Raw genomic sequence first — 11661 nt, 5'->3', positions numbered from 1 at the left:
CTGAAAGGTTGCAAGATCGAATCCCCGAGCTGACAAGGTAAACATCTGTTGTTCTGCCCCTGAGCAAGGCAGCTAACCCACTGTTCCTAGGCTGTCATTGAAAATAAGAATTTGTTCTTGGCTGACTTGCCTAGTTAAATAAAGTTAAAATAAATAAAAAACATTGATTATTTCAAAAGCTGCACTGAAGTCTACCAAACAGCCCTCACAATCTTTTTATTATCAATCAATTATCTTCAGTCATTTGTGTAAGTGCTGTGCTTGTTGAATGTCCTTCCCTATAAGCGTGCTGAAAATCTGTTGTCAATTTGTTTACTATTAGTATTGTTTCTGGCCAAGGACCATTTTTCCCCAAAGTTTACAAATGGCTGGTAACAGGCTGATTGTTCGGCTATTTGAGCCAGTAAAGGGGGCTTTACTATTCTTAGGTAGCTGTCTGGGATGTTCTAGAGAGATATGGTTCATCCATATGTGGGTAATGAAGACCTAGATGTTGTATCCTCTCTATTCTGCACAGTGCACAGCAGTGTTAACTTCTAAATTACTGTGAGTTTTTCTTGAACGGAAAACAGTCATGATATTGAGAAGCAACACAGTCTAGAAGAGACAACTTGAGTGACAGTGTCACAGATTATGATTAAACAGCGGGCTATAAGTAGTCATTACAATTAGGCCTACTTCTCTCTCTCTCTGCCTGCCTGCCTTTCTGCCTGCTTTTCTGCCTGCCTTTCTGCCTGTCTGTCTCTCTCGCTGTCGCTCTCTCCTCTCCTCTTTCTCTCTCTCATCTCTCTCTGCCTCCCCTTACTCTCTTTCTGCCTCTCCCTCGCTACCTCTCTCTCAAATGAGGCTTGTACATAATGAAATATGATATAATTTTGTTAGTGCTTTGGTCATTCTATTCAGGGTATTTATTTTGAATGGGGGGGGGAATGGGGACGGACAACCTCTCCCTCAACGTGATCAAGACAAAGGAGATGATTGTGGACTACAGGAAAAGGAGGACAGAGCACGCCCCCATTCTCATCGATGGGGCTGCAGTGGAGCAGGTTGAGAGCTTCAAGTTCCTTGGCGTCCACATCACCAACAAACTAACATGGTCCAAGCACACCATGACAGTCGTGAAGCGGCACGACAAACCTATTCCCCCTCAGCACACTGAAAAGATTTGTCATGGGTCCTCAGATACTCAAAAGGTTCTACAGCTGCACTATCGAGAGCATCCTGACTGGTTGCATCACTGCCTGGTATGGCAACTGCTCGGCCTCCGACCGCAAGGCACTACAGTGTAGAGGTTGAACGATTTATGATTTTTCAACGCCGATACCGATACTGATTATTGGAGGACCAAAAAAAGCCGATACCGATACTGATTATTGGAGGACCAAAAAAAGCCTATACCGATTAATCGGACGATTTTTAAATATATATTTGTAATAATGACAATTACAACAATAGTGAATGAACAATGAACACTTTTATTTTAACTTAATATAATACATAAATAAAATCTATTTAGTCTCAAATAAATAATGAAACATGTTCAATTTGGTTTAAATAATGCAAAAACACAGTGTTGGAGAAGAAAGTAAAAGTGCAATACGTGCCATGTAAAAAAAGCTAACGTTTAAGTTCCTTGCTCAGAACATGTGAACATATGAAAGCTGGTGGTTCAATATTCCCAGTTCTTCAATATTCCCAGTTAAGAAGTTTTAGGTTGTAGTTATTATAGGAATTATGACGCGTCGACTATTTTTCTCTATACCATTTGTATTTCATATACCTTTGACTATTGGATGTTCTTATAGGCACTTTAATACTGCCGGCCTAATCTCAGGAGTTGACAGGCTTGAAGTCATAAACAGCGCTGTGATTCAATCATTGCTAAGAGCTGCTGGCAAACGCAGTAAAGTTTGAATGAATGTTTACGAGCCTGCTGCCTCCTACCACAGCTCAGTCAGACTGCTCTATCAAATATCAAATCATAGACTTAATTATAACATAATAAACACAGAAATACGAGCCTTTGGTCTTTAATAAGGTCAAATCCAGAAACTAGTATTTCGAAAACAAAATGTTTATTCTTTCATTGAAATACAGAACCGTTCCGTATTTTATCGAATGGGTGGCAACCTAAATATTGCTGTTACATTGCACAACCTTCAATGTTATGTCATAATTATGTAAAATTCTGGCAAATATGTTCACAGTTCGTAACGAGTCAGGCGGCCCAAACTGCTGCATATACCCTGACTCTGCTTGCACTGAACGCAAGAGAAGTGACACAATTTCCCTAGTTAATATTGCCTGCTAACATGAATTTATTTTAACTAAATATGCAGGTTAAAAAAATGTACTTCTGTCTATTGATTTTAAGAAAAGCAATACGCTTTTGTTAAATCATCACCCGTTTGGCGAAGTTGAAGTAGGCTGTGATTCGATGATACATTAACAGGCATTGACTATATGCAACGCAGGACAAGCTAGTTAACCTTTCTCGCCCAGGAGTTCCGCTAGCGGAACACCCACAACATTCCGCTGAAAAGGCAGCGCACGAAATTCAAAAATATTTTTTAGGAATAGTTAACTTTCACACATTAACAAGTCCAATACAGCAAATGAAAGATAAACATCTTGTGAATCCAGCCAACGTGTCCGATTTTTTTAATGTTTTACAGCGAAAACACAACATATATTTATGTTAGCTCACCACCAAATCCAAAAAAGCACAGACATTTTTTCACAGCAAAGGTAGCTTTCACAAAACCCACAAATAGAGATAAAATTAATCACTAACCTTTGAACATCTTCATCAGATGAGTCATATAACATCATGTTACACAATACATTTATGTTTTGTTCGATAATGTGCATATATATATATAAAAAAAATCTCAGTTTACATTGGCGCGTTACGTGCAGTAATGTTTTGATTCCAAAACATCCGTTTATTTTGCAGAAATAATCATAATAAACATTGATAAAAGATGCAAGTGTTATTCACATAATTAAAGATAATGTCACGTTCCTGACCTGTTTTCTCTTGTTTTGTATTTATTTAGTATGGTCAGGGCGTGAGTTGGGTGGGTTGTCTATGTGTTGTTTTCTATGTTGGGGTTTTGTGCATTTGGCCTGGTATGATTCTCAATCAGAGGCAGCTGTCAATCGTTGTCCCTGATTGAGAATCATACTTAGGCAGCCGGGGTTCACGTGTGTGTTTGTGGGTGTTTGTATTTCGTGTCAGTGTTCGTGCCACACGGGACTGTCTTTCGGTTTGATTCGCTTTTGTTATTTTGTTTCGTGTAGTGTTCAGTTTATTGTTAATAAATCATGGACACTTTCCACTCTGCGTCTTGGTCCGATCCCTACACCTCCTCTTCAGACGAAGAGGAGGAAATCAGCCGTAACAGATAAACTTATCCTCTATGCAACCGCTGTGTCAGATTTCCAAAAAAACTTTACGGAAAAAGAATAATCTGAGAACGGCGCTCAGAGCACAATCCAGCCAAAGAAATAGTCGCCATTTTGGCGTCAACAGAAGCTACAAAAACACTATAAATATGCACTTACCTTCGAATAACTTAATCAGAAGGCACTCCCAGGATTCCCAGTTCGACAATAAATGACTGATTTGTTCCATAAAGTCCATCATTTAGCCACTTGTTGTTAGCATGTTCAGCCCAGTAATCCATTTTCATGACGCACGAGCAATCCCTCCAGACAAAAACTCAAAAAGGTCCGTTACAGGTCGTAGAAACAAGTCAAATGATGTATGCAATCCATATTTAGGATGTGTTTTACATTAATCATCAATAAGGATCCAACCGGAGAATTTCATTGTCTGAAGAAAGAGCATTGGAACGAGAGCACTCTCTCTCGTGAGCGCGCAAAATGTGACTGAGAATTTCTGAAGACCACTCAGTAAAATAGCTCCTATGAGCCCCTCCTTTATAGTAGAATCATATAACCAAAATCTAAAGACGGTGACATCTAGTGGAAGCCCTAGGAAGTGTTTGCTCATCCATAACTAAAATGGGTATCATTTGGCACTGTTTTGAAAATCGAGTTCTCACTTCCTGTTTGGATGTCTTCTCAGGTTTTTGTCTGCCATATGAGTTCTGTTCTACTTACAGACATAATTCAAACAGTTTTAGAAACTGCAGAGTATTTTCTATACAATAGTAATAATAATATGCATGTATTACCTTCTGGGACAGAGTAGGAGTAAATTCCGTTTGGGCACGCAATTCTTTCAAAGTGGAAATGCTGCCCCCCTGTCCAGAACAGGTTTTAACCTAGTAATATCATCAACCATGTGTAGTTAACTAGTGATTATGTGAAGATTGATTGTTTTTTATAAGATCAGTTTCATGCTAGCTAGCAATTTACCTTGGCTCCTTGCAAGGTCCTTTTGACGCTGCACCCACGTAACAGGTGGTCAGCCTGCCGCGCAGTTTCCTCGTGGATTGCAATGTAATCGTCCATAATTGGCGTTCAAAAAGGCCGATTACCGATTGTTATGAAAACTCGACCTCTACTACAGAGGGTAGTGCGAACGGCCCAGTACATCACTGGGGCCAAGCTTCCTGCCATCCAGGACCTCTATACCAGGCGGTGTCAGAGGAAGGCCCTGAACATTTTCAAAGACTCCAGCCACCCTAGTCATAGACTGTTCTCTCTGCTACCACACGGCAAGCGGAACCTAAGTCTAGATACAAGAGGCTTCTAAACAGCTTCTACCCCCAAGCCATAAGACTCCTGAACATCTAGTCAAATGGCTAACCAGACTATTCACATTGCCTCCCCATCCCCTCTCCACACCCCTGCCACTCTCTGTTGTCATCTATGCATAGTCACTTTAATTAACTCGACCTACATGTTCATACTACCTCAACTAACCGGTGCCCCCGTACATTAACTCTGTACCGGCACCCCCCTGTATATATTGTTATTTTTTACTGCTCCTCTTTAATTACTTGTTACTTTTATCTCTTATTCTTATCCATATTTTTTGAAACTGCACTGTCGGTTAGGGGCTCGTAAGTAAGCATTTCACTATAAGGTCTGTTGCATGCCTGTTGTATTCGGCGCAAGTGACTAATAAAATTTGATTTGATTTGAAATGCCTAAATGTTGAGAGATTACAATAGGCCTAAACTAAGAATGAACGGGGCAGTGGAACAACACGCAGTACAACGTCAAAACAAGATCTCTCAAGATCTCTCGTGACTGAAATTCATTTTTTTTGCCGTGCAAAGAGGATGATGGATAGATAGGTATCATGGCTGCCATGGAGATTTATGAGAGCAAGCCCAAGCAGACTTCCTGCCGAGGAACAGGAAGTAAAAACAAGACCTGGCCTGCATCTCATGGCTCTCTGTTACCTTCATATAGTACTGCTTTTGAAAGGATGCCACAGGTGGCCATAATCACGCTGACTCGGCAGGGAAGTGACTCGCGTGCACACATCTATGGTTAATCACGCTGACTCGGCAGGGAAGTGACTCGCATGGACACATCTATGGTTAATCACGCTGACTCGGCAGGGAAGTGACTAGCATGGACACATCTATGGTTAATCACGCTGACTCGGCAGGGAAGTGACTCGCATGCACACATCTATGGTTAATCACGCTGACTCGGCAGGGAAGTGACTCGCGTGCACACATCTATGGTTAATCACGCTGACTCGGCAGGGAAGTGACTCGCATGCACACATCTATGGTTAATCACGCTGACTCGGCAGGGAAGTGACTCGCATGCACACATCTATGGTTAATCACGCTGACTCGGCAGGAAAGTGACTCGCATGCACACATCTATGGTTAATCACGCTGACTCGGCAGGGAAGTGACTCGCATGCACACATCTATGGTTAATCACGCTGACTCGGCAGGGAAGTGACTCGCATGGACACATCTATGGTTAATCACGCTGACTCGGCAGGGAAGTGACTCGCATGGACACATCTATGGTTAATCACGCTGACTCGGCAGGGAAGTGACTTGCATGGACATATCTATGGTTAATCACGCTGACTCGGCAGGGAAGTGACTCGCATGGACACATCTATCGTTAATCACGCTGACTCGGCAGGGAAGTGACTCGCATGCACACATCTATGGTTAATCACGCTGACTCGGCAGGGAAGTGACTCGCATGGACACATCTATGATTAATCACGCTGACTCGGCAGGGAAGTGACTCGCATGGACACATCTATGGTTAATCACGCTGACTCGGCAGGGAAGTGACTCGCATGCACACATCTATGGTTAATCACGCTGACTCGGCAGGGAAGTGACTCGCGTGCACACATCTATGGTTAATCACGCTGACTCGGCAGGGAAGTGACTCGCGTGCACACATCTATGGTTAATCACGCTGACTCGGCAGGGAAGTGACTCGCGTGCACACATCTATGGTTAATAACGCTGACTCGGCAGGGAAGTGACTCGCATGGACACATCTATGGTTAATCACGCTGACTCGGCAGGGAAGTGACTCGCATGCACACATCTATGGTTAATCACGCTGACTCGGCAGGGAAGTGACTCGCGTGCACACATCTATGGTTAATCACGCTGACTCGGCAGGGAAGTGACTCGCGTGCACACATCTATGGTTAATCACGCTGACTCGGCAGGGAAGTGACTCGCATGCACACATCTATGGTTAATCACGCTGACTCGGCAGGGAAGTGACTCGCTTGGACACATCTATGGTTAATCACGCTGACTCGGCAGGGAAGTGACTCGCATGCACACATCTATGGTTAATCACGCTGACTCGGCAGGAAAGTGACTCGCATGGACACATCTATGGTTAATCACGCTGACTCGGCAGGAAAGTGACTCGCATGGACACATCTATGGTTAATCACGCTGACTCGGCAGGGAAGTGACTCGCATGCACACATCTATGGTTAATCACGCTGACTCGGCAGGGAAGTGACTCGCATGGACACATCTATGGTTAATCACGCTGACTCGGCAGGGAAGTGACTCGCATGCACACATCTATGGTTAATCACGCTGACTCGGCAGGGAAGTGACTCGCATGCACACATCTATGGTTAATCACGCTGACTCGGCAGGAAAGTGACTCGCATGCACACATCTATGGTTAATCACGCTGACTCGGCAGGGAAGTGACTCGCATGCACACATCTATGGTTAATCACGCTGACTCGGCAGGGAAGTGACTCGCATGCACACATCTATGGTTAATCACGCTGACTCGGCAGGGAAGTGACTCGCATGCACACATCTATGGTTAATCACGCTGACTCGGCAGGGAAGTGACTCGCATGCACACATCTATGGTTAATCACGCTGACTCGGCAGGGAAGTGACTCGCATGCACACATCTATGGTTAATCACGCTGACTCGGCAGGGAAGTGACTCGCATGCACACATCTATGGTTAATCACGCTGACTCGGCAGGGAAGTGACTCGCATGCACACATCTATGGTTAATCACGCTGACTCGGCAGGGAAGTGACTCGCATGCACACATCTATGGTTAATCACGCTGACTCGGCAGGGAAGTGACTCGCATGCACACATCTATGGTTAATCACGCTGACTCGGCAGGGAAGTGACTCGCAAGCACACATCTATGGTTAATCACGCTGACTCGGCAGGGAAGTGACTCGCGTGCACACATCTATGGTTAATCACGCTGACTCGGCAGGGAAGTGACTCGCGTGCACACATCTATGGTTAATAACGCTGACTCGGCAGGGAAGTGACTCGCATGGACACATCTATGGTTAATCACGCTGACTCGGCAGGGAAGTGACTCGCATGCACACATCTATGGTTAATCACGCTGACTCGGCAGGGAAGTGACTCGCGTGCACACATCTATGGTTAATCACGCTGACTCGGCAGGGAAGTGACTCGCGTGCACACATCTATGGTTAATCACGCTGACTCGGCAGGGAAGTGACTCGCATGCACACATCTATGGTTAATCACGCTGACTCGGCAGGGAAGTGACTCGCTTGGACACATCTATGGTTAATCACGCTGACTCGGCAGGGAAGTGACTCGCATGCACACATCTATGGTTAATCACGCTGACTCGGCAGGAAAGTGACTCGCATGGACACATCTATGGTTAATCACGCTGACTCGGCAGGAAAGTGACTCGCATGGACACATCTATGGTTAATCACGCTGACTCGGCAGGGAAGTGACTCGCATGCACACATCTATGGTTAATCACGCTGACTCGGCAGGGAAGTGACTCGCATGGACACATCTATGGTTAATCACGCTGACTCGGCAGGGAAGTGACTCGCATGCACACATCTATGGTTAATCACGCTGACTCGGCAGGGAAGTGACTCGCATGCACACATCTATGGTTAATCACGCTGACTCGGCAGGAAAGTGACTCGCATGCACACATCTATGGTTAATCACGCTGACTCGGCAGGGAAGTGACTCGCATGCACACATCTATGGTTAATCACGCTGACTCGGCAGGGAAGTGACTCGCATGCACACATCTATGGTTAATCACGCTGACTCGGCAGGGAAGTGACTCGCATGCACACATCTATGGTTAATCACGCTGACTCGGCAGGGAAGTGACTCGCATGCACACATCTATGGTTAATCACGCTGACTCGGCAGGGAAGTGACTCGCATGCACACATCTATGGTTAATCACGCTGACTCGGCAGGGAAGTGACTCGCATGCACACATCTATGGTTAATCACGCTGACTCGGCAGGGAAGTGACTCGCATGCACACATCTATGGTTAATCACGCTGACTCGGCAGGGAAGTGACTCGCATGCACACATCTATGGTTAATCACGCTGACTCGGCAGGGAAGTGACTCGCATGCACACATCTATGGTTAATCACGCTGACTCGGCAGGGAAGTGACTCGCAAGCACACATCTATGGTTAATCACGCTGACTCGGCAGGGAAGTGACTCGCGTGCACACATCTATGGTTAATCACGCTGACTCGGCAGGGAAGTGACTCGCGTGCACACATCTATGGTTAATCACGCTGACTCGGCAGGGAAGTGACTCGCGTGCACACATCTATGGTTAATCACGCTGACTCGGCAGGGAAGTGACTCGCATGCACACATCTATGGTTAATCACGCTGACTCGGCAGGGAAGTGACTCGCATGCACACATCTATGGTTAATCACGCTGACTCGGCAGGGAAGTGACTTGCATGCACACATCTATGGTTAATCACGCTGACTCGGCAGGGAAGTGACTCGCTTGCACACATCTATGATTAATCACGCTGACTCGGCAGGGAAGTGACTCGCATGCACACATCTATGGTTAATCACGCTAACTCGGCAGGGAAGTGACTCGCATGCACACATCTATGGTTAATCACGCTGACTCGGCAGGGAAGTGACTCGCATGCACACATCTATGGTTAATCACGCTGACTCGGCAGGGAAGTGACTCGCATGCACACATCTATGGTTAATCACGCTGACTCGGCAGGGAAGTGACTCGCATGCACACATCTATGGTTAATCACGCTGACTCGGCAGGGAAGTGACTCGCATGCACACATCTATGGTTAATCACGCTGACTCGGCAGGGAAGTGACTCGCAGGCACATATCTATGGTTAATCACGCTGACTCGGCAGGGAAGTGACTCGCATGCACACATCTATGGTTAATCACGCTGACTCGGCAGGGAAGTGACTCGCATGCACACATCTATGGTTAATCACGCTGACTCGGCAGGGAAGTGACTCGCCTGCACACATCTATGGTTAATCACGCTGACTCGGCAGGGAAGTGACTCGCATGCACACATCTATGGTTAATCACGCTGACTCGGCAGGGAAGTGACTCGCATGCACACATCTATGGTTAATCACGCTGACTCGGCAGGGAAGTGACTCGCTTGCACACATCTATGGTTAATCACGCTGACTCGGCAGGGAAGTGACTTGCATGCACACATCTATGGTTAATCACGCTAACTCGGCAGGGAAGTGACTCGCATGCACACATCTATGGTTAATCACGCTGACTCGGCAGGGAAGTGACTCGCATGCACACATCTATGGTTAATCACGCTGACTCGTCAGGGAAGTGACTCGCATGCACACATCTATGGTTAATCACGCTGACTCGGCAGGGAAGTGACTCGCATGCACACATCTATGGTTGATCACGCTGACTCGGCAGGGAAGTGACTCGCATGCACACATCTATGGTTAATCACGCTGACTCGGCAGGGAAGTGACTCGCATGCACACATCTATGGTTAATCACGCTGACTCGGCAGGGAAGTGACTCGCATGCACACATCTATGGTTAATCACGCTGACTCGGCAGGGAAGTGACTCGCATGCACACATCTATGGTTAATCACGCTGACTCGGCAGGGAAGTGACTCGCGTGCACACATCTATGGTTAATCACGCTGACTCGGCAGGGAAGTGACTCGCATGCACACATCTATGGTTAATCACGCTGACTCGGCAGGGAAGTGACTCGCGTGCACACATCTATGGTTAATCACGCTGACTCGGCAGGGAAGTGACTCGCGTGCACACATCTATGGTTAATCACGCTGACTCGGCAGGGAAGTGACTCGCGTGCACACATCTATGGTTAATCACGCTGACTCGGCAGGGAAGTGACTCGCATGCACAAGTATTGCAGAAGTAAAGTTGATGTAGTGAGGGAACCGAGGAGTGACACCCAGTATCACATCCCTGGTCAGATGAGAAACAAGATGGTGAAGCTTAGAGGAGTTCTGAATGTAGACTCCTCGTGTTATGATAGACATCGCCCTTATACTAGTAGTGTCGCCCACAGACAGACTCTAGTACTTTAACAAATGAGATTTCCTGTGGACGTGTTCTTCTGCGTCCTACCAGCAATTTCACTTCCCATTTTCTTCTCTATTCTCAACAAAGCACAAAAACATGCATTCTTCTATTTTTTCCATTTTAAAATGTTGAAAAGACTGCGTCCAGCAAATTGATATGCTCTGATTGACAAGGTTATTGATGACACCGTTAAAGCACATTGAATGTTTGTCAATTCTCAGTTATCCTTTGTGTTCTCATTTTATCATGCTCGCTCCCTTGTTCACATGTTATTACATGCTATTACAGTGCTGACAACTTTGATGCGTCTGACAGTACTGCATCTTGTCGTAATGTGACTATCATTAAATGTGAAGACTGTTATATTATCAAATCAATTCTTTATGTGTAATTATTCATACGTGATTAAACTAATCATGTAAACTTTAATGAACTAGGAAGTCGGGGAACCACAGGACAATGTTTAAAGAGTCTCTATTTCCTGAATTAACTCTTCAGATATTTTCATATCTTACAGTCTTCTATTAATGTATTGTTACCTCATCAGTGTCCTCTATTAATGTATTATTACCTCATCAGTCTCATTCCTGAATGTCGCAAACCCTTGGATATCTGTACGAACCAAAGCATCATAAATCATGATTCAGCGATATACAAATTGGCTTAATTATTTATTTACTAACTAAATAATCAATTACAGAATTACATAAACACACACACACACACACACAGTAGGTCATACATTGGTTACTAACATGACACAAAGAAAAGTCCCTAGTGGACGAAACTGATATGACAGCTAGGTAGACAAAGGAAAG

At 45.2% G+C, this 11661-nt stretch overlaps 1 protein-coding gene across 1 annotated transcript in view; it reads left to right on the top strand.

Moving 5' to 3' along the window:
* The first annotated feature begins 5278 nt into the window (after positions 1-5278).
* Positions 5279-11661, top strand: part of LOC120022003 (transmembrane protein 170B-like) — a 28957-nt gene continuing 22574 nt past the window's right edge. Inside the window, exon 1 of the mRNA XM_038965805.1 lies at positions 5279-5339. Coding sequence (XP_038821733.1) covers positions 5279-5339 — 61 coding nt within the window. The remainder of the gene's footprint in view (positions 5340-11661) is intronic.

The sequence above is a fragment of the Salvelinus namaycush genome, chromosome 27, assembly GCF_016432855.1.
Source record: "Salvelinus namaycush isolate Seneca chromosome 27, SaNama_1.0, whole genome shotgun sequence".
Taxonomy (NCBI): domain Eukaryota; kingdom Metazoa; phylum Chordata; class Actinopteri; order Salmoniformes; family Salmonidae; genus Salvelinus; species Salvelinus namaycush.
Note: the sequence above shows the minus strand (reverse complement) of the source record. Positions and strands in the feature narration are given on the sequence as shown.